Raw genomic sequence first — 24,442 nt, 5'->3', positions numbered from 1 at the left:
TAAATCCGCGGGGGATATTTAAATCCCCCGCGGATTTCCCTATGCTGACTTACCTGATTTGCATCCCTTTTCCGGAATTTGTGGCCAGTCTAGACGTAGCCTGGGAGTAAAGCACATCAGCACTTCTGAAAAATCCTACTAGGCACCTGTACACATCCTTAGATGCCTGACTACCTTGATAAATACAAATAAGTTAAATGATTTGCCTCAGTTCACTCAGCAAATGTATGCCAAAACCAGGAATAGAACTGACATCAACTGATTATAAGGCCTATATTTTAGGTACCATCTTCTGGAAAACTAACATCCTTAATCTTGCCATAACAAAACACAACAACCTCATGGCTTTGCCAGTCACCGCCATAATTATATTTCTAAGTTTAGCCAAGACTATTAGAATTAGGTAAATATTCCTCTGTCTGAATGCTCCCAGAAAGGATGCAGCCTGGGGTGAAGGGGCATAGCGAGGGGCAGCCAGCCCTCAGTGTCACCAGGGCCACAGCATGGCCACTTACCCTTAGCCTTCAGCACTGCGTGGAGCATTCCACATAGCACTCCAGCTGTGATTTAAGAGGCCCAGGGCTCCAGGCTGTGACAGTGTCCAGGAGCCCCAGGCCCTTTCAAACTGCCAGACCCTGTGGCAGTTATTCTGTTCCCCCCCACCCACCTGCATTGGCAGGCCTGGCTACTCTAGGTAAGATACAAAGAGGCAGTGTAATGAACCCATGACTGCAGACAACAGACAATATTAGTACATAAAATCACACAGTCACACATTTGGGGGATGAAAAGCGCTACTGGAACCCTCATCCTTCAATTGCCAAAACAGAGATTAAAGGGAAATTCCCATGGTTGCTTGTATTATTGGCCCTTCTCCTTTGTGGCTCAGCTATTGGAGATGTTATAGTTTTACAAACATATACAAATTATAAACTAAAGGAGGCCCAGTTCAAATAATCAAAATGTAGCATAAAAAGATTATGTAAGAAATTATTATGCAATAATATCTCATATTCAATATTTTAATTTTGAGGAGTAAAAGGAGGTTTCTTTCCCCCTCAGAAGAGCAATTATGCTTAGATCAGTTCTGTGAAAGGTATTAAAAAAAACCAACAATTTTATTGGTCTTTCCAGCATTTTATTAACTCCTTGCTACAAAAACCAAGCTGTGTTGTGCCTTTTTTAAATCTGTTATTTCATCAAGGGGATTTTCATGGATCATAAATAAGAAGGCTTCTAATTCTATTTTCTAGCTATGTGGGTTTTCATGAATTTCAAAAAATACAGTTCACGCCAAAGAACATTCCAGTAACTCCATAAATCATGAGTGTGCATTTCTACTTCAAAACTAAATTCTCCTTTTGGTTAGGCCAATGTAACTTCACTGATGTCAATGGAATTGTTCTGGTGTAACTGGAAGAGAATCTATTCCATAATATGCAAAATATGATCAGTTTCCCAGAAGACCAAAATAGTTGAAGAAAAGAAAAATTATGATTATGTCTCATTTGGAACACTACCAGATTGTTGAATACGGCAGTATATGTATTTTATGTAATTATATATAAATTAGAGTTCTAAACCATAAAACACCAAAATTTAACACAGCGGAAAAGGAGTTAAGATTTGCATACTTTTATATTTAGGGACTGATTATTATTCATAGAGAAACTGTGCATCTTTTGGATTCCTCCCATTCTATGATATTATATTTATAAATTTGTGGATTTTTAAACTATACCTACTCTTTAAGGGTATGTCTGCACTACGCTCCTAGTTCGAACTAGGAGGGTAATGTAGGCATACTGCACTTGCAAATGAAGCCCGGGATTTGAATTTCCCAGGCTTCATTTGCATAAACCGGGCGCTGCCATTTTTAAATCCTGGCTCGTTCGAACCCCGTGCCGCACGGCTACACGCGACACGGACTAGGTAGTTCGGACTAGGCTTCCTAGTCCGAACTACCGTTACTCCTCATTCCACGAGTAACGGTATGGAATGAGGAGTAACGGTAGTTCGGACTAGGCTTCCTAGTCCGAACTACCTAGTCCGTGCCGCATGTAGCCGCGCGGCACGGGGTTCGAACGAGCCAGGATTTAAAAATGGCGGCGCCTGGTTTATGCAAATGAAGCCTGGGAAATTCAAATCCCGGGCTTCATTTGCAAGTGCGGTATGCCTACATTACCCTCCTAGTTCGAACTAGGAGCGTAGTGTAGACATACCCTAACTCTGCGCACACGTGGCATTTAAAAACATAAGTGAATCATACTAACTAAACCAAAAACACAGTCTGAACTGTCCTTAGCCTTGCCACCTATGTGGCTAAATAAATACAACCTTCTTTTACTCACTTATAACTAATCCAGCTGCTCCATAAATGCCCAGAAAATAAGATGGAATTTGTACGTAACCTCACATTCAACAGATTCTGGTTCTGTAGGATTGAGACTGGTGGATTTCAAATGCTGTAAATAGCTGAGAATCTGTCAAGACCCAAAATCCAATAATAGATGAGTAGTACTGTAGCTTGCATCAAGAAGTGAACTGGCAATTACTGCAGAACATGAGCAATTTTTTTCCTTACAGGAAATACTGCTAAGTAAGGCTAAACAAGCTGGCTCCTGCACTGTGCACTCCTGGGAGCTTCTAAATAATCTTTTGGGGTAGCCCCAGGTAGAGTATAGTAATCTGATCTTGATGAGCACCTATGACAGAATATACCCTGTATTCACAACCTACATGCTATTATAATAATCTTTGTCCAAAGTATGACTTGTAAGGTATCATCCGAAAGTCAGGATTATCCTGGTACAGTATGTGGCCATACTATATAGGAAGTTATAAGATCCCCTTGTATGGTGTTATTAAATGTGTTCCAAATCCCACAGCCCTGTCCATGCAGAAGTCAAATCTCTCCTAAAAGAAAGGAAGGAATGTGTGCTTGCCCTTAATTTGCATTTAAGTAGTAAACGGAATTACGAAGCAGGGAGGAAAAACAAAGGTAGCTAGTACAGGTGAAAAAAAATCAGCAGAGAATACTTCCACATATACTTTGTCTCCTGGGTGTCAGATGGAAACATTTTACAAGATGGAGACTTAAAACTATAAAAAGGAGGACAAGCAACCCAAAGGCATTCCTCTTTCTCCCCTGCCTATTGCTTTCACTTCACTTGAAGCATGAAAGGAAGCAGCTTTCATTCTCTGGAGGAGCAGTCCTGTCATCAAGAGTATGATGTAGTCATAAAACTTTGCTTTTATCTAATTTAGTTTTATTTAGGCACCAGTTATTTTATCTTTATTTTTGTAACCATTTTTTACTTTTTTGACTCAGTTCTATGCATTTAAAATATCTCTTCATAGTTAATAAACTTGTTTTATTGTTTTAGCTAATTTAATGTATTCACTTGCTTCATTTGGGGTAACAAATTGTACAAATATAATTCCTTTACAGGAATATTGATTTATTGTGTTTATGCTCTTCAAGGGGGGGCTGAACATTACATTTCTGGGAGAAGATCCATGAACGGGGTATTGAGAGACAGCAGCGGGATATAGGGCAGGGCGAGCAGGGCAGCCGCCCTGGGCCCCGCACTTCAATAGGCCTCGCGGGGCAGACTGGCCCTGCAGGATCCTGGGAATTTCCCAGTGGGCCGTCTGCCGAAGGGCCGGCAGGTGGCTGCTGGAGGAGGAGGGGGATTGTGACAAAGCGCCACAGCCCTGCACTTTAAATTCCCCAGCGCCAGCCAGTAAGGGCCATGTGGGGTCGGGGGAGTGCATGCGCGGTGTGCTGAAATGCTGGGCAACAGCTGAGAAGGGAGACGCTCGGGCGTGGCATGATGCCACGTCCCGGAACTTTAAAACCACGCAGCCCAGAATTGCACTGCTCAGTTCGGCACATGGTCTGGAGCCTGGGCTGGGGTTGCAACCGCCCTGCAAACTGAAAGACAGAAGGTGGATGGCAGAGGAAGGGGCTTGTGCTGAGAGGAGGGGGGCAGGTCAGGAGAAGAAAGGGGAAGGCACCAAGGGACAGGGTGGAGGAGAGACAAATGCCAGGGGGGCAAGTGGAGACGATGAGGAAAAGGGCAGGAGGGGAGGTGTCAGTCGGAGCGGGGACAGGGTGATGCTGGGAGAGGAGAGGGTAAGGGCATTGGGGGCTAAAGGGAGGAGGGGGAGGTGCTGGGAGAAGACTTCAAAGGAGGGGTGGGCATGAGTAAGGTGGGGATGGAGCAAGGCATGTGTGAGGGCACAGGGACATGAGAGGAATGGGTGTAGAGGGTGGTGAGGGGATGGGCATCATGGAAAAAGAGGGCAAAGAGCACAGGGGCAGTGAGAGAAGGGGGAGGCACCAGGACGGTGCAGGGGTAATGGAAGGTGCAGGTGCCAGGGAATTCTGGGGGTGAAGCAGAAGGGCAGACACCTGCAGGGGAGGAATCAGCACCAGAGGAGAGAGGCAGGGCAGGTGTGTAGAGGGAGGTGTTAGGGAGAGGGGATGAGGAGGGGTAGCTCACATGATCAGAGTGGGGCTACTGGAGGAGTGGGCACAGGAGGAATGCTTTTTTTCAATTTTTTCTCCAAGGGGGGCCCCACAAAATTGTGCTGACCTGGGCCTCTCAAAACTCTCATCTGCCCCTGTTGAGAGGTCATTCTGCAGCATAACCAAGGCTCGTGAGAGCCAAGGTCTGGAGTAGCTGGATACAGCACTCACAGAGACATTGCTGAGGGTAACATATATGATGAAAATTATTTGTGAGTAGTCCACATTGAAGCTACAGCAGCAAGGCATTGTAAATGGCATTCCAAGTTATAGGGCAGGCATGACACAGCTATTCGTTAGTCTGGATTGTATCCTGGAATGTCTCACAACCACCATAACCAGGTGGTTCACATACTAAAAAAGGCTGAAATCTTCTAGCCAAATACCCATACAAAAGTGGATTTTGGTGATACATGCTACCTGAACATTCAGGCTTGGTCTACAATACAGCAGAAGGTTGAATTAAGATACACAACATCTACGTTAATTATGGAACTGGAGTACATGGATCTTAAGTCACATTTCCATGCAGCGCACACAACAGAAAGTCAATGGGAACAAATGCTACTGTCAGCTTCCCTTACTCCTCGTGAACTCCTGGTGCACTCTGAGTTCAATTTAGTGTATATTCACTAGACCCACTAAATCGAACCCTGGAAGATTGACCACTGCAGCATCGATCTTCCACATAATGAAGCCATGGCCTCAGAAGCTTTGGGGGCGAACTGCTCCAAATCAAGACAGTTTATTTTGGGTCTCTCAATACTTCTGAATGCTTTTTCTAGACGACAAGCATGAGCTGTTTCAAATGTGGACACCCCACTATCATGCAGCTTATAAAAATCAGCTATTACAACACTATGGCAATCAGTAAAACAGTAAGATATTTTGTGAAGTTGTGATTTGCTCTGATATATTATTAGCAAAAGGTAGAATTAAAATAATCCTCTTGACTCATCTGAAGAAGTGAGTTGTACCCATGAAAACTCATGATACCGTCTACACGTTTTGTTAGTCTTTAAAGTGCTGCTTAGACTATTCATTGTTTAAGTTTTTCCAATTACTGACTAACTTGGCTACCCCTTGAAAGCTTGAACAGTTCAGGTAAAATTTAAACCAGATGTGATCCATATTTTATTTTGGCTTTACTTAAATTTAGTTACTTTTGGTATCTGAATTTTACAAAACACAGCCTTCTTTGCCCATCCCCACTCAGCTGAAGTTAGCAGTTGGTTAGCATTTTAAAAACGTGTTTATATCCCGAATAAATGAGATGTTTCAACATCACAGATTTATGGTGTATTTCTGGGAGTATAGTTTTATTTATTGTTAGTCTGGAAGGTATTAACACCAGCCATCAAGTGGGTTTTTGACTCATAAAAAATCACAGACATGGTTAAAACTCAATGGGTGTGCTAGGAATTTTTTTTTCTGGATACAGGGAAGGTAATTAAGTTCCTTAATGTACTTCAATCACCGGAAACAACAGAAGCCACCTCCCAAGTCAATGGACCACATAGCAAGAACTGAGCAAATGCAGAGGATAAAGGATGGTTTGGCATGTTTTATGAACATGTTAGGGGGGAAAAGGCAGGAGAAAAAGTGAATAGACAGCAAGTGAAGCAATCATGAGCATGGTACTGAGAGGGAGGGACTAGACAGGCCTTGGGGGAAAGTCCAATCCTCGCCTACAGACAACTCCCTAACCTCAAACAAATTCTCTCCAGTAACCACACAACACACCTCCATCATAATCATGCAGGAACCCACCCCTGAATTAGCCCTGGTGCCAACTCTGCCCACACATCTATACCAGCAATTTCATCACTGGACTCAACAACATCAGCCACCACTTCAGGGGCTTATTTAACCACACATCCACTAATGTGATCTATGCTATCAAATGCCACCAATGCCCCACTGCCAAACTGGTCAATCTCTACGGGAAAGAATTAATGGACACAAATCAGATATCCATAAAGGCAATACATAGAAACGTGCTGGAGAACACTTTAACCTGCCCGGGCACTAATTAGTAGATCTCCAAGTCACCGTGTTGTTTCAGGCCAATTCCACAAGCCAAATACATAGGGAAGGTATTAACTACATTTATAGGTTTAATTCTTATGTGAATGGAATGAACAGAGACATCTGCTGGCTTGCACACTACCTTCCACATCCTAATGACTTAACCAAACAACCAAACAATAAAGGTGCTAAATGTTCTTATCAGCCTCTTGTAACTACTTGAACAATCTACTCACTGTCTCCTTTTTTCCCCCTGTGTCTCTTTTTTCCTCCTTCCCCTCTTCCCTTCCCTTCCCTTCCCTTCCCTTGTTTATTCTTGGATCTGGACTTCTAATACTCCAGTCATCTGAAGAAGTGGGATTTGCCCACAAAAGCTCATGATACCATCTACATGTTTTGTTAGTCTTTAAAGTGCTACTAGACTATTTGTTGCATTATAGGCAAGAACTGCCTTATATTGTTTGTTTCTACTATGTTAAAGGAAACACTGTTTTATATCTTTTTGGTAAATAAACTGCCTTGATCACAAAAATATACCTAATTTGCATCATAAAATTTCTCCTCTTAACTGAAACAAACCTAAGAGGACTCAAACACTGCCTAAGCTTTCAGCCTAAAGGAGCATATTATTGATGCCTGTTCTGTAATTACAAGTAACAGTATAAAAACAGACGTTCCTATGTCCATTACAAATCATGTTTAGAAGTACCTTGCTGAAGAAAGAAGAAGTTTGAAAGAAATATATCCAACCAAAATAGCTGAATAAAAACTCAAGAATAACATACCAGATTCACAATAAGAACTGAAAGTCTTGTCAGTAAAGTAGGAATTATTCAGGAGGGGGAAAAAAAGTAAAACCACAAGCCAAACTACATTATACTCTACTTAACAGCCCATCCCTTTAAGCTGACAGAAAATTTTCTTTAGTAGCTGATTAGTCCATACAAAACTCTGAACTATTCAAAGTAATCTGATCCAACATACCCCATTTTCTACTGGACATTTTACCATAAAAATAATAATTTTAAAATTTGTTTATTGAAATTTTGTGAATATTTTAGGTGAATAAGTTTTCCCCATCAATTTGCTTCTGAACTATTCATTGTGACAACTGCATTTGATTATTCACTTTCCATGATTCAAAATCTGTGCTGTGTGATCAGTCACTTAAATTGCATAGTATTTAGTCCTGGGGAAATTCTGAAATTGCTGCATTTGGGGTCACAATAAAATTGCAGAATTCCCTCAGGACTGAGTATTGATCCTTCTGTCCAACTCTTTTAATTCTGTGAAGTTATACTAGGTAGAATCCAAGAGAGCTACATCCAAGATACTACTTGTATGGCCCTGTGGATGTCACATGGGCCACTGTTGTGGGGTGTTTAGGTCACAAGCAGCCCACGAGCTGCAGGTTGAGAACCACTGATCTAACTACTAACATAACTTGACATTAACTATGCTCAGGTGACAGGGTGTGCTGAGTCAGGAGCAGGATGTTAAAAATTATTCAATATGGTTACCATGGAACTACTGAAAATCTTAGCCTACACTGCAGGCTCTGCAGTATTAAATGTTAATACTGCAGAGCCTGCAGTGAAGCTGCTTCCCCAAGAGTGGAGCCAGCAGCCCCTGCCCACCCAGCTCTCCAGAAGGAGGCTTAGCTTCCCTGCCACAGCAAAGTCTCACCCCCGGGAGCCAGTTGAGTTTAAATAATATCATTAAGCAATAAGTCTCAGCTTATCGGTTAAACCATTAATCCGTTAAACTCTAACAACTCTAGACGGGAGCTGTCACTCAAATCCCCATTAATATTGGTTAATTGGGACCTAACTGGAATGTCTATCAACACAGAGTTACTGCTAAGGGGTTAAGTAGAAGGGGAAGAAATCCCAGCTGCTGAGAGCTGGAAGAAGGAAAGGGCATAGGTGGTGGAAGACAGAGCTGGCCTTGCTAGCACCATTGTGTTTTCAAGAAGAAAGTGGGAAGTACTAAAACAACAAAATACAACACAGTGGTGGTTAAGGTGACCTGAAGTATTGTGGCCTGTACTAATTCATGAAGGACTAAGGAAATACCCCATGACAGCTAATTGGAATTTATGTAAACTATACTGCAGGCTGCAGCTGTTTTCCTTTGTAATAGTTAAAGTTTAAAAGAAAAGGTTCAGGACTACACACATTGCTGCCTCAAAAATTGTTGAATGTGGCTATTAGAACTGGATACTAAATTATGTAAAAAAAATCAAGAAAGAGAAAGAAGAGTAGGTGAACATGTGTGAAAAATATCCCATAAAAATCCTTTTATAATAGCAGCCTATTCATCTTAGAGTTCTGGAAATATCTCAAACAATTCTGATTTGTCTTTTGTAGCTTAGTGCTATAAAAGAAATCTCATCAGGATAAATGTTATTATCCAAGCTTGTTTGTCTATTACTGTTATCCTGAATGTATTCTGTTGGCAGTTTATTAAAATAAGGACTCACTTATGGCCCGTCTAGTGTTTTTGGTCTAGTATTCACCATTCTTGATAGAAATACATACCATTTCTAATTTTTCTAAATCACATTTAAAATCCCACATCAGCCCATCTGCACAAAGGATCAAATCCTTTAAACGGTAAACAGAGAAACAAATTTTTATTTTGTGTCATTAACAAAGTTAACAACTGTTCTCTCTCAGGCGTGCTTTTAATGCAGTGTAAATAAATACCAGCAAAGGTCAAAGAACTGATCACTTTGGGACCATACAGCTAATGTTCTTTCAAGCACAGCTCATCCTACATTTAAACTATTTTTGTTCCCTTTTAAGCCATTATCTTATCCTAATGTAGTCTATAATCTGTAGCTGAGATAATGATGTAGAACACTGTCAAAGAGTTCACCAAATTTAAAATAGCAATATGCTATTAGAGGACATGAAAGCAAAGTATGAAAATCCATAAGAAAGTTAACTAAAATGTCAAAAATGCATACAATGGAAAGAGAAATATTTTTCATTGTATACATTTCATTCTTGCATTCGTCAGTACTTAGGGTGACAATTTCTGATTTAGTCCACATTGTTAATACATTTGTACATTTTCAAGGTCACTGGGGTCTTCTCAAAAAGTGAAGTGTTTGTTTATTAAAAACCATTAATAGGTCATTTGGGTTTTTTTTCCTATCTTCCTGGAGGTGCTCAGATATCAAGATGATAGAGAGGCATGGTAGAAACTCCCAAAGAAATGGACTGCCATTGCCTATACGTCCAACAAGCACAACAACTATCAACTCAAAAACATTTCTGTGGTATCAACAATGGAGTTATGATTTGGCAGCCCAAGGGTGAGCTTGTTTGCCATGGGGATTCTCAATGGCTGCCAGTTGAAAATGGAATGAAGCATCTACTCAATTATCTCTGCTTTGAATTCGTTTGTTGTTGGTTTTGGGTTTTGTTTTGAGGGATTTTTTTTTTTTTTGGGTGGGAAGGAATGTTGTTTCTGCCATTTTAGTGGCCAAGATAAATGGCACAAAAAAGTTGCCTTTTGAATAAGAAACCTTTCTGAGTACAAACATTGTGGGCCCATGTTGGATTTGAGATCTCACTTCCAATATTAACGGAATATATATAATATATATGTCATTAACTCATTTTGGTCTGAAGCAAGATAATGCCATTGAAAACAATTCATAAAGATGTCCATCTAGAAAATACTGCAGAGGTAAAAGCAAAGGTTCATGGAAGGTCTGAAAGAGTTTCTTAATCACTTACCGTAGCTAAAGCACAGTGTATTGTTAATATATAAACAGTAATTACTCTGTAATTTGGCGGTCATTAGAGTTGCCAGGTGTCCAGTTTTGAACCAGACAGTTCAGTATTTGAGCTTTCTGTTCAGGAAACAAATTGAGAAAATATAAACGTCCAGTATTTTCTAAATAAGATGTAATGTAGATTGACGTGTAATGTCAAGTGTGTCCGGTATTTTTGTTGAAACAATCTGGCAATCCTAGTGGTCACCTACCATGTCATTCTAGAAGGTAGAAATAACCAGATTTCATAAAGATAATTTAGGGACTGATTTCAAATGGAAATGCATCAGCAGTTCCCGTAAACCTGCTTTTTGTTTTCCAACCACCACCATGGACCTGAACTAGAGATTTATACTCTGCACTTCTCAGGGTCAGGCCTGATTTGCTTGCTGGATATTATGAACAAATTCATTGTTTAAAAAGGAGACTTTAGTATATTTAAAAGGATACAGCTGATAAACATATGAGATGGAAAAGGCACCAAAATATCCTACAACAGTGGTTTCTAATCTTTTTGATACTGGGGACCAGTAAAACCCATTCACAATTTTTTGGAGGACCAGTAATATTTATTTGTGTATTTGCATATTCATTAAGCAAATGATGAATATGCAAATAAATTGTTTCTGGTCCTCCCAAAGCCCCCAGTGCCCACAGGAGTGGGCCGTGTCAATGCCCTGGGCAGTTTCCCGACCCCAACCCTGAGGTATCTACTTTACTCCCGTTCGGGACTGGTAAGGTTAGAAGGTCCCTCTCAGGCCTGCCGGGTGACTTGGCTCGTATGGGCCCTGGAGGCCGGGTGAGTAGCCCTGTGTCCTCTCCCCCACTCGCACCTGCGTTCTGGGTGAAACCACAGGCCACACCCTGCCCGGGGCATGTCGCTGGCCTTACCTATCCAGTGGGTTGTTCCGTCCCCTCCCTCCCTGGAACCCAATCCCGGCTGCTTTATCGGCTGCATCCAGCATTCTGCGTTGGTGCACACGGCCTTCTCCTTGGGTCCTAGCGCCTGCCTAATTTAGACCCACCACCTGGGAGCATGCCCAGCAGAGACACTGTGGCAGCGGGCTCTCCCCCAAGAATTATGCGTGAAAATTTTTCTGAGGACCGGTATCTTTTTTCCGAGGACAAGTGCTGCACCGCAGACCACACTTTTGGAAACGCTGTATTACAAGATTCATTTCAAACAAATATTCTTTAGAAACAAAACCTTCTTCATGTTTCTTGCTTAACAGAAGTCTTAAAAGCCAACAGTTATGTTTTGCTGTTACTTTTAGAAGTTCCCCTCACACTGGGAAAAACAAAACAAAAACACTCATGGTTTGCAATTTCAGAAATGGAGATAAGCAAGAAACTAAATGATTGATTTATAATGTGTGTAGAAACTCTTCAAATACTTTTGCTGGCTATGATATTTCCTAGCATGCCAAATAGTAGGGGAATTCCTTCATTCCAATCATTCCTGTAACTCTGGAAATGTAACCTCTGCCAAGCTGGCAGACAGCATGAGATCATTCCTTAATATATTATGTTAGAAATAAGTAGTTGAGAAAGTACTAATTCAAGATTGTGGCAATCACCTTTTCACAACCAGGTCAGTAATCAAAATATTCAGTCTCCACAAAAGCCTTCAGACATAGGGATGTAATCGTGCAGTCGATTAACCAATTAACCGATAAGCAAAAGCTTACAGGTTAATACTATAGACTACATGCATTCCTTCCTCCCTTTTCCAGTAAACTTTTTAGCAAGCTGGCCAGCAGCCTGACTCAGTCCTGGCTCATGCCAAGTCTGGGACTTCCCCCTCGGCAGCTCTTCATTTAAAATATATTAGGAGCCAGGCAGGCAGGCAGATGGGCTCAGTTTTGGCTCACCCCAGATTCATGATCTCAGCCCCCAGAGGCAGTTGCCATCCCACGCTGCTGCCTCTGTATCAGAGGCAGCAGTGTGGAGCAGCAAGCAATCAGTCTGCGAGGGGAGCTGGTTTTTTAACTGGCTCTCATCGCAGACCAGCTCCCGCCTGGCACTGCGCTGCTGCCTCTGATACAAATGCATCAGCATGTGGAGTGACAGGGAGCTGCTCAGGAGTGGGGCTGCAGCACACTGGCTGCCAGTCGTGCCCCCGGGGACTATAGAATAGTCAAGTAACTGATAAGAAATCATGAGGTTAAACGACTATTCAATTAACCAATATTTAACATCTTTATTCAGGCATCTGTATTCTAAAAGACCTGCTAGACTGTAAATGTCTTCCATTTTCAAGGTCATAACATGGAAAGTTTATAACACAGCACAAGTAAAAACTTTTGACATTAACAAAATGCCTTAGTTGTGCAGGTCCTATTGATTTTTATGGACATCAAATCACAGTGGGCGTCTCTACTGCATCTGAAAGCAAGTCTCCCAGGATTGGTTGATAGACTTAAAATATCTGTGTAGATATTGTAGTTCAGGCTTGAACCAGACAAGAGGTAGGATGAACTTGAGAGTCCAAGTCCAAACTGAGCAACAATGTTTATGTAATGACAAGCGGAATCTAACCTGGGACCTTGAGAAGCTTAATACATGAGCCTCTAACTTATGAGCTAAAACCCCTCTCAGCTAGGCTGTAGAGCAGACTCATTATTCTCTCTGTAAGTGGTCTTGGTGCCACTAAGTGGGACAATACACCACACCTAGATTGTGTGTTGGTTTCATCTACACAGCTATTTTTGGTGTGCTAGCATAAGCCCCACTAATGCAAATCTGTCAACCTAAGCTGAGAGGTTCGTTCCCAGATGCCATGTAAACATACCCTAAATTGTTTGAAACAAACAAATGGGGATAGTGTAAAGAAACAGTTTTACCAACTGGACCCTGAATTTTACAAAAGGTTCAGACTTTCTGCCATATTTAGTCCACACTTCTCTTTATAGAAGGGACAGAAACTGGTAACACCACTATGCCACCTTCATACAAATTGGCACATCAACTAGCCCTTATGTGTATGGGCAGTGAAGATGCCTTTTTCCGATTCATTGATTTCACACTTTGTTTATTTATAACTCTTTAAAGAGTTCTAATTCTTTATTTTTTAAGGAATAAAACCACAGTGAATAGATATAAATATATGCCTTACCTCCTCCCACTGGTGTATGTATCGAATTAATCTTGAAAGTCGTAATAAACGTAACAGGCTGAGGATTTTTGTAAATCTCACAATGCGAAGTGCTCTAGCAGTCTTGTAAACCTCTGAATCCATCCCTTTTTCTACAATGAGAAAAATATAATCCACTGGTATTGATGAGATGAAGTCAACTACAAACCAGCTTTTTAAGTAATTCATTTTGATGACTTTAGGGTCCAGTATTATTTCAGAGCTGTCTTCATTGACAGTCCCAGTTCTAAAATTCATGATCAAGTCCAACAGAAAAACAGTGTCTGATGCTACATTGAAAATAATCCATGGTGTTGTTGTTTGCTCTGTAAAGAATGTGATTCCAACTGGTATGATGACAAGATTTCCAACCATCATTATAAGCATTATTAAGTCCCAGTAAAACCTAGAAGAAATAAAATCACCATCAGAATTATTTATGCAATTATAAAATTCAAAAAACATCAATTTAATGTTGAGTATTTAGTTGTATAAGCCCTTTGGGATCATGTATATGTCTTTGCATCTGTACATTACAGGTAATATGCAAACCAGTCGCAATTTTGCCTAAGTGAGGACTAATGATGAGTCCTATATACAATAATAGCTCTTCTGTATATTTTATTTATTTTATTAAGGCTATGTGAGTTCTTTCTTTTAACCTATTTGAAACATGTAGAATCGCTGTAAAAACTAATAATTATATAAACATTCCACAATCCGCCTGCTAATGACTGGCATCTGGGATAAATGAAGGATTGTGACAAGGCATTAGTTTATTTCCTCCATGGCATATCTGAAAGGTGAAAATGTGATTCAATAGATTTCCCCAGATTTCCTGTCAAAACCTATCAGCGTGTTTACATAAAAAGCACTGATGCCTGGTGTCAATCATGAATGCTTTAGCAAGCTAATGAAATTCTTTCTTGCCTTCTATCCAAATGGAAACCCAAAAGCTAGCAGATAATGTGCCAAGGCACCCAGATAATGTACCCACATCATAACTACATTGGAATGCAACTGTAAACCCAGAAGCAAAAATAAGCCCCAAACAACAACACCCAAAAATCTTCATCCAATATTTCAACCTGAACAAAACTATCTTTTGTGAGGCACTGAAATGTTTGGACAGTAGAGTTGTGGAAAATACTTTTGGGAAATAATTTATTTCCTCAGAAATGCATCATTGATCATCCAAAAAACTTTAATGAATGTATGTGGAATTCACTTAATATTTTCAGCCAAACTGATTATCTCTCACGCTCTTCTCCCTGTCCCTATGACAATGAATTGCCAGTATGAATGAGAAAAGTCACTGGAACAGCTTCAACAGGAGAGACTGGGAAAGACCAATACCTAAACATTCCAGAGCCAGTAGTTAGATTATTCATTTGAAAGGTGGGAAACCAATATTCAAATTAGGGATGTTAAATTTAGTTTAATCAACTATTTGACTAGCCAATGGATTTTCCATTGACTACAGGCAGTCCCCGGGTTATGTACAAGATAGGGACTGTAGGTTTGTTCTTAAGTTGAATTTGTATGCAAGTCGGAACTGGTACATATTGTAGGGGAAACTCTAGCCAAACATTTCTCCAGAGCTCAGTTTTATTCTCCCACACCTCACTTCCCTCAGTCCTTTATTCTCAAGCTGAGGTGTCTGCTGAGAAAAACCGCTCCGCGTCTCCCTGGTCTGCTGTGGGGGGTGCTAGCTTCGCGTCTCCCTGGTCTGCTGGGGGGAAGAAGCTAGTGCGGGGTTGCCTCACTCCCTTTGTAAGTAGGGATCTGATGTAAGTTGGATCCATGTAACCCGGGGACTGCCTGTAGTTGATTAGTCGATAAGCCTGTGGGCTCTTAATACATTTAAAAGGCTAATGCACAGCAGGAGGGACACAGTGCGAGCCGGGACACCTGATTCCCGGCTCACACAGGGCCTACCCTCTGCCACACACCAGCCTTTTAAATGTATTTAAAAGGCTGGTGCGCAGCAGGAGGGACCTGGCACAAGCCAGGGTTCAGCTGTCTCAGCTCACGCTGAGTCCCTCCTTGCCTTTTAAATGTATTAAGAGCCTACTGGCTAATCCTGGGTTCCCCCTGCTGTGCTTCTGATTTTTAAATGTATTAAGAACCAGCAGGCCTTAATAAATTTAAAAAGCAGAGGTGTAGTGTCTGTGACAGGCGCAAGCCGGGAATCAGCTGATTCTTGGCTCATGCCTCATCCCACTATTGCCCTGCCCCCCCGCAGAGATTGTGCTAGAGGGAACCGGCTTTAAGCCGGCCCCTCCCAGCACTGGCTCCTGCTCCCACCACTTGCTGACTCTAATAAAGTTACTTACATCCCTAATTCAAATCACTTCTCAGGAAGAGATGAATACTGACTCCAGAGCTCTCACATCTGGGGTGAGTTTCCCAACCTGCAGGCTCAAAGTTATAAGAGTTAGCCTGCTCCATTTTGTTAATCTAGGCCTGTTTTCTTTTGTCAAAATATCCAAAATCTAAATGAAAAATTCTAAGTTGGCTTGAAACAAGATATTTTGTTTTAATTCAACTTGAAAATTTCTTGAACTTTTGATTTGCTGAAAATTTCTAAACATTTTTGGTTCACCCGTAAATGAAACATCATGATTTCTCAGAATTGCCAATGAACTGAAAACATCAATTATTCACTCAGTGGTATTAAATAGTTGTAGGTCTCCTGTGTCAAAATCTCACAAGTTGCATCTTCTAGATTTCTGATAGGTAGCATATTACTCCATACTGCAACAGAAAGATCCATAAAGCTCTTCTGGCCATTCTACTGCCCAGTTTTCTTGACCTTTAACATTTTGAGGATGACACATTACATTTAGGTACAATTCTCCATCTCAAATCCCTAATGTTTGCTGCAGAAATGTAGTCAGGTCAGTAACCTACCATGCAGAATATGCATCCATGGGTTTGAGGTGGAAGGCCTTAGGCTGGGACATTAAGTAGAAGGATGCATGATTCCCCACCCCACCCCCATCCAGAACACAACTCAGGGAAGATAGTCTTTGTCCAGTACCCTCGGGACCTGACTGGTGTGGAACCAGAGAATTTGCTGGGTCAGAGGAGGTCAATAATGTCTAGCAGCATTTTCAACATTTCCACTGTTTACTAGGCTCTTAGAAAACAGTTAGTGGTAAATTAGAGCTAAATAACAGCAGGGAACACTATGAGCTAGGACTAGCAGCCATAAACAAATTTTATGGGACTGCGAGAATCTAGGCCAGACCCATGGTAAGTGGATATCCGGCTAACTAAAATTATTCTGGACCATGGATGTTGCCGGACCAGAGAGTGCTGGAGTAGAGACGTTCAACCTGTAGTACCATATCTTAAGGAACTTGAGAACAGCCATAGTGGATCAGTTCAATGGTCCCATCTCTGACAGTGCCAGTGCCAGATGCTTCAGAGGGAATGAGCATAAAACAATTTTGAGTGATCCATCTCCTGCTAACTTCTGACAATTGGACAGTAAGGACAACTGAAGCATGGGTTTATAGGACCTATCCTCAATGAATTTTTCTAGTTATACTTTTGGCCTTCACAACATCCCATGGCATCTTGACAGTGTGTTGTGTGAAGAAGTTCTTTCTTTAGTTTATTTTAAATTTGCTACCTATTAATTTGGATATCTATATGAGGCAGAAGATAAATGATTTAACTAATTATACAAAGGATTAAAACCAACTAGAAAATACACTCTAGAGCAACCAGAAAGATTCCATATGTGAGAAATATTTGCTCCAATGAAAGTCAAAATAGATTAGTCTTTATTATTAAAGTAGCTTTAAAGTGAAATTCAAAAATTCACACAGATCAGACCCTTGCAAATAATCCCCTATCTATTTTGTGCATCCTTATTTCTTTCCAGTGCATTTGTAAACTTGCAATAAACAAAGCATGATAGCAAAACTTTAAAAAAAATCTCATTTTTTCCAGACAAATTTTGTGGCTCCAATTTGATTAATAACTTGATAAGATTGCTGGGAGAGTGCACATTCATTGGAGTAAATGCCTACCAGTCCATTAGCAAAACCAGTACAAAGGTTCTTGAACTTGTATAACAATGGGGTTTTTAGATATGCTAGAATCACTGAATAGATGAGAAAGCTGATCTACTTTCACAAACAATAGGGCTGTAGCCCATAATTACTATCCCTGCATCACTTCTACAGAATTCTGTGCTAATGATTTAACTGCTTTGAAAGAATTTATGAACCTCCCAAGAAATCCTGAAAACTATCAGAACAGAACTAGAATAATCACATAGAATAAGCATATATATCTATAGTTCATTCCTAAGCAAGTTATTGCTTAACTTCTAATTGACCTTGAAGCTTAAGAGTCACAGGAAGTAGGTACATAACTAAGCCCAAACAGAGCCAAGCACCAAACAAACAAAACCCAGAATTCTGAATGGAGAAATTTCATCCCTAAACAATCCACCATACAAATGAGTTAATTATACATTATGATTATGCAGACCACTATGCTCTTTCTAGTACTGAAGGTCAGCAAAAAGTTTTATTAAAATCAGGCTTTATAGAACAAAATAAGATTAAAAAACCAAACTATAGGATTGTACCAAAGTTCTGACTGTTTTTATTCCAAAAAAAAAATGGAATCTGAGTAGCTATTAAGAAAATGGATGACTATCTCATTTGAAAGTATTTATTTTCCTTTAGAAAATTCTCCAATACCCTTCTGTTTGTTTTTTATTATATGATATCTCTCAGAAAAAATGAATTGGATGGACACACATACCCTTGCATCTAGAGTCATTGATTCTAAGGCCGGAAGGGATCATTTTGATCATCTAGTCTGACCTCCTGTATAGAATAGGCCACATCGCTTCCCCAAAATAATTCTGAGAACAGATCTTTTAGAAGAAAAACAATCCAGATTTTAAAATTGTCAGTAATGAAGAATCCATGATCCTTGGTAAACTGTTCCAATGGTTAAAATGTACACTTTCTTTACAGTCTGAATTTGTCTCGTTTCTGCTTCCACTCACTGGATCATGTTATATCTTTCTCTGCTAGATGAACTTCTTCCGTTATCAAATATGTTTTCCCTATTTAGATACTTATAGGTTGTAATATTGGCACCCCTTAATCTTCTCTTTGTTAAGATAAATAGATTGAGCTCCTTGCATCTGTCACCATAAGACATGCTTTCTATGGGTATGTCTACACTACAGAGGAAGATCAAAGCTGCTGCTGTAGATCTTCCAGGGTTCAAATTAGTGGTCTAGTTAAGACAGCTAATTCCAAGTGACAGGGGCAATCCAGTCAATGCCGGTAACCCTACTTTAACGAGGGGTAAGGAAAGTCAAAGGAAGAGTGTTCTTCCTTCGATTTCCTGCAGAGTAGACAGCGCCAAAAGCCAAGTTAAGCTACTTTGACTTCAGCTACGCTTAATTTGACTTTGTCCCATAGTGAAGACATACCCTAACATTTTAATCATTCTTGTGCCTCTTCTCTGAGCCCTCTACAATGTATCGACATCCTTCTTGAATTGTAGAAACTAGAACAGGACACACTATTACAGCAGCAGTCACAGCAGTGCTAAATAACCTCTCTACTGTTATCTCCGATTCCCCTGTTTATGCATCCCAGCATGTTTCATTAGCTCTTTGACCACAGCATCGCACTGGTAGCTCATGTTCTGCTAATCATCAATCACAACCACCAAATCTTGTTCAGGACCTTTTTTTATAGTCTCTACTGCAGAAAGACAAAGGAAGCAACTAGAAAGTAATAAAGTGCATATCCCACCTACAGTATCAGACCATTCTATTGTTCAGGTAAGAGAATGCATGCTTAAATGCTTCATGAGGTAGTGCTGTGAGCTGCCATTAGAACAGAACACTGCATTTTAAAACACCATTAGTTTTTTTGTAAACCAAACCCTCTTTTTAAATTTAGAGTTCCACAAATCCTATAAAGATTCTTCTTCACCTAAAACAACACTAAGATTCTATGAGAGGACAATTTGAGAAGAACCTGTGCTGCATCTCGTTATACTCTTAATGTAAAATTAAATTTGAGTCATTATTTTGAATTCATAGTAGAAACTATAAAATATCATATTAGCATAGGGCAATCATTTTTGACAGGGGGCCACTCCAAGAATTTGGGAAGTGTTTGAGAGCCACCCTCTTCCACTATATCAATGGAGGAGGTGCTGGGCCTGGGATGGAGGTTGTGTTCAGGAGGGAGCCTGGGGTAAAGGATTGGGGTGCAGGAGGGAATGTGGGATCTGGGAGGGAGTCTTGGTGAAGGAGACAGTTGTGACCTGGGGCACTGGACTGGAGTGCAGAGGGGTTGGCTGTGACCTAGAGCAGGGAATTGGGTACAGGAGGATGTGCATGGGACTGGGTTGTGAGCTTAGGGCAGGAGAGGATAGTGATCTGGGGCAGGGAATTGTGGTGCCAGATCTGGGAGGGGATACGTGTTCAGAAGGAGGGGGAAGAGGGTTTTGGTATATGGAGTAGGATACAGGAGGGAGGCAGAGGGTTAGGGGAGGGAGAAACTGAGGTGTCAGAGACGGGCTCTTACCAGGAGACTTACCTGGATGACTCCTGACCAGAAGCCCCGCATGTTTCTGAAGCAGGTTCCCTGCCTATCCCACTCCTGCACAGGCTGAGGCCATGTGCTCTGTGAATAACTATGAGCTACTGCGGGGAGGGGGCATGGTGCTTCATGGCTGCCTATTATTCAAACAGGCCACTCCCATTGGCCAGTTTCTGATCAGTGGAATTATACTGGGGAGGGGATAGCACCTGAAGCCTCCCCTCCTCCCCTCCAGGGCTTACAGTTTTTAAAGAGATACTGCCCCACAGCTGCTTTTCTGAGCTGAATGCGGGCAGGGCAAGGCAATCAGGGAGCCTGAGTGGGGCTGCAGTGAGCAATCAGGGAGCCTGCAGTGTCCATGGGCTGGATCCAAGGGCTCGGTGGGCCGGATCTAAGGGCTTGGTGGGCCGGATCCAGCCCGCTGGTCGTATTTTGCCTAGGCCTGGCATAGGGTATTGTACAGTTTCTCATACTCAATTATTGCATTAAAAGGACAAATTCTGATAAAATGTTGAATCTCCATGGAGTTCTAATTAAGTCAGTGAAGGCTGAGCAGGCACAGAAGTCTGAGCTAGAGAAATCATTGGCAGGATCAGGGCCAATTGTGTGTAATGATAAAGCACATATTCAAGAGTGCACGCCCTGTGAGGAGTGTGGAAGTACCGCATGCTCCTGGCAGGAAGGGGTGAAGAGAGGAGGAAAACGGGAGGAGGTTTTGCGCACTCCCCCACCCCCAAGCTCTGATTGGCCTGGGGGTGAGGGAGCATGTGTAGCCTCTTCCTGCCCTGCCAGGGGCATGGGTGCCTAGTTGGAAGGGAGGCAAAAGCCCTGCCCTGACGAATCATGGGGACGTGGAAGCTCAGAAGCATTCTGGCCCCGCCCCTTCCAGTGTAGGCCCTGCCCCTTCTGGCCAAAAAATTATTGCCCACCCCTGTTCCATTCTATTACTAAAAGCCAAAACTTATTACAAGAGTATAGCATATATAAGGAATTCCAAAGAAAGATGGCATCTCTAATGAGAACCAAATTCTGATGCATAAGAGGAACATTTGTATTTATTAAAACATTTTTTAATAAAGATTTCAAATTACACGTCTTTCTAGCAAACTTGTTTTGCTCTACACAGAACATTGATTTCATTGTTTCAGGTGTTGGTCATTCATCAAGCAAAAAGTAAAAATTGTACTTTAAGGAAAAACTGGCCAGTTGGAATATGCTAGTCGTGAAACCAAGGGATTTAATCAAACTAGAGACAAGATTTGTAGAGTAAATCTTTGACAATTTCCTAAAATTCCTCTTCTCTGCTATGGATGAGGAGCAAAGTCCTGGCTCATATTTAATAGAAAGACTGGTTGAATTATATTCAACAAATAGTTTATTCATTTTTTCCTCATTATTTTAAATTAACCTTTCATAGGTTTTTTTTCCCCAATTTATACAACTGGTTAAACATGAATTTGTGACTACAGATTTCTTGCAGGGGTATTTTTTTTCAAATAAAATGCGTACCCCTGTTTTTGTTTTCCTCGGCTCTGAAAATGACTTCATATTGTTGTTATTCAGTCTGCCAAAGTACCATATGATCAGTTTCTGAACAAGGGGATAGTTGAGTCTCTCACCTAATGTCTGCTCACCTGTAAGTGCTCAATAGACCTCAGAGCCTTTTACTTAGTAACATAATGTATCCATCTTCTACATGAAAGATATTTCTGTGACCCTGTGTTATAATGAACTTACATGATAAGTAAGTAGGTGCCAAAGACTCTTACCTTAAAATTAGGTAGGATATTCACAGTGTATACTGCTGAGATATTGCACCTGATAAACCATAACACAAGTTTTACCTTCACAATATTCTGCTACTCTATGGAATTAGGACAAGTATAATTATAGCCAAAGCCCTTATTGTTGTGTAGCCTCAACTCACACTAACCTGTGCCCTATTAGAAATGCAGCCCTCTCTGCCTATTAGAATGGTGAGCCTGCTGACAATGTAATTAGATCAGCCTGGAAGTGCCTTAAAGAAGAAATCATAGATTGAAAATAAACATAATCAAGGGCATTGTGCATTGCTGAAGCACTCATTACTCACCACGCAGCAAGAAAGTGGAATATTGTGAGGAAAAGCAAATCTGAGTGATTGTTCCCCCAAATATGTATGGCCCTTTCAGTTGGGATAAGCAGGACCTCTACAAATAAAATAAATGAAAACTGAAATCATTTTAAATAAAATTCAGTTTCCCCCAAGCTAGTTGAATAAAGTAAAAGAACAAAATGTTACATAGAGCTCATATACTGCTTTGCAATTCAAAGCGCTATACAAACATTAAGTAATGCTAATTAATTCTTAATCACTATTGGGTAGGCATGCATTTTAAATTGGTTCTTCCTCTTAACTAGGATGTCCTGTGGCAATAAATTAACCAACAAAGTCTCAGTAGATTCCAGAGGTGTCAAAATCACTATGTCATCAGTAATGTAGAAATATCTGTCATGGGTTTGGCTGTCCAGCCAGTCCCGGTTCTTGCCCTGCACTCTAACTCTTTAATACACCCGTTTCGCTTCTCCCTATAGTGGTTCCTAGTCCCAGTCTGCTTGTTCAGCCCATCTATTTCTCCTCCTCCCGTGGCTGCTGGGATAAACTCAATACCTCCCCACTCATTCTGCTCCCTGGCTTCCAGTCAGCTGTCTTTCCCAGACACTTCAAATCTTTCCCCAACTCCCAATCATTAGATTTATTTTGCTAGGAGAAGACAGGGGCAGGGGAGTCCTAGACCTAAGGGCTAAGCAATGTACTTTTCCCAGCCCTTGTTCTTGCAAATTGTTGAACCAAAAGAGTTCAATCTGATGCAAACAGCCATGAAAAATTGCAGCCCAAATATTTATGTTGGCAACGTTATAAACAACTGATAACTAGGTCTATAAAGATAAGTATCAGGCAACCATAATAGGAGGGGTTACCAACCCAAACTGGAATAAATAAAAACATATTTTAACAGGTACAACAACATCTATAATATACTGAGAATGGCAAATAATGAAACTGACATTTTAGAGATAGAGATTGAAATGATCAGTTAGGTCTAGGGATGTAAAATCCCATTTAATTGGTTAATTGATTAAACATAATGTTTAATCAGTCAACTGACAAGGCTGCTTTGGCTAACCAATAAGAGCAGCCCCTGCCTGCAGCAGAGGGCAATGGCCAGTCAGAGCAGCTCCTGTCATGGTGTGCCTCCTGGGTGGGGAGCTACTCCAGCCCCTACTAGTTAACCAGCTAACCATTCACATCCCTAGTTAGGTCCAAAAAAACTTTAATTGACTTAATTTTTTAAACTTTGAATAAAAGGTTCTAGAGATAGTGCTGACAGATCCATAACTACATTGTAGCTATTGCTGATATGCAATGCAAAAGTGCTGAAATTAGAACCTCCGGGACTCAGCAGAGACATTTTTAAGTTCATTTGGCTCTAATTACTCCTTACTGCAATATTTTGGTAACTTTATATTAGTACTCCCAATGCAGAGTCATAAAACTCTTGGAAGCTTTTTTTTCTTATTGGATATGTAGACCTTATTACCCTTTGTACACTCTAGTTCAGGGCGAGGCAAAATATGTCCACATTTCTGGATCCAGCCTACAGACACAGTGGGAGCCTCAGTCAGACTCCTTGTCTGCCCCTTTCTCTCCCTCCCCACATGCCACTAAAAAAAGCTGGTTATGGAGCCCTGTTTGTTTGTGAACACCTGTGAGCCCTGGGGAGCTGGGTAGAGAGGTTCCCGCTCATTCCCCTCCTCCTCCCCAACACAATCCAGCCAATGGGAAATGCTTGTTTGAAGAACAGGCCTGGTATAAAGTATTCCCTCCATCCCTGCTCCCCTCAGGCTCGCAGCTGTTCACAGACACACCTGGCCCCACAGTCGGCTGATCTGAGCAGCCTTCCGGAGCATGGAACCTTGCTGAGCTGCTGGCCAGGAGTCACCCAGGCAAGTGTCTACTGGACAGCGCCTGCCTCTGGCATTCCAGCCCTTCTCTTCTGCTAATCTTCTGTCTCCTCACTCCTGTCCCCCTACCCCACATAATCCAAACCCTCTGCTCCCTCTCCTGAACCCATACCTCCTCCTAGACACTGTCTCTCAATCCTCTGCCCCAGGTCACAACTCCCTGTTGTCCTAGAACACAACCCAAACCTCTGCATTTCCTCATACATCCCAGTCTCCTGTGCTAGGTCACAACCCCCTTCTTACCCAAACTCCCTCCAAGATGCCACCCTCTCCTGCACCCCAGTCCCTTACCCAAAGCTCCCTTCTGCACCCAACCTCCATTCCAGACCCAGCAACTCATCCATTAATATCATGGA

General features: G+C 41.3%; 1 protein-coding gene across 1 annotated transcript in view; it reads right to left on the bottom strand.

The window, feature by feature from the left end:
- Positions 1-4,823: 4,823 nt before the first annotated feature.
- The window catches only part of LOC149524194 (potassium/sodium hyperpolarization-activated cyclic nucleotide-gated channel 1-like), a 42,386-nt gene continuing 22,767 nt past the window's right edge, over positions 4,824-24,442 (bottom strand). Inside the window, exons 2-5 of the mRNA XM_089779543.1 lie at positions 13,465-13,888; positions 10,562-10,570; positions 9,103-9,168; positions 4,824-4,973 (exon numbers count right to left, since the gene is read on the bottom strand). Of these exons, the coding sequence (XP_089635669.1) occupies positions 4,824-4,973; positions 9,103-9,168; positions 10,562-10,570; positions 13,465-13,888 (649 nt within the window). The remainder of the gene's footprint in view (positions 4,974-9,102; positions 9,169-10,561; positions 10,571-13,464; positions 13,889-24,442) is intronic.

The sequence above is a fragment of the Pelodiscus sinensis genome, chromosome 6 (assembly GCF_052426305.1).
Source record: "Pelodiscus sinensis isolate ZL-2025 chromosome 6, ASM5242630v1, whole genome shotgun sequence".
Lineage (NCBI taxonomy): Eukaryota > Metazoa > Chordata > Testudines > Trionychidae > Pelodiscus > Pelodiscus sinensis.
This window is presented reverse-complemented; position numbering and strand designations above follow the sequence as displayed.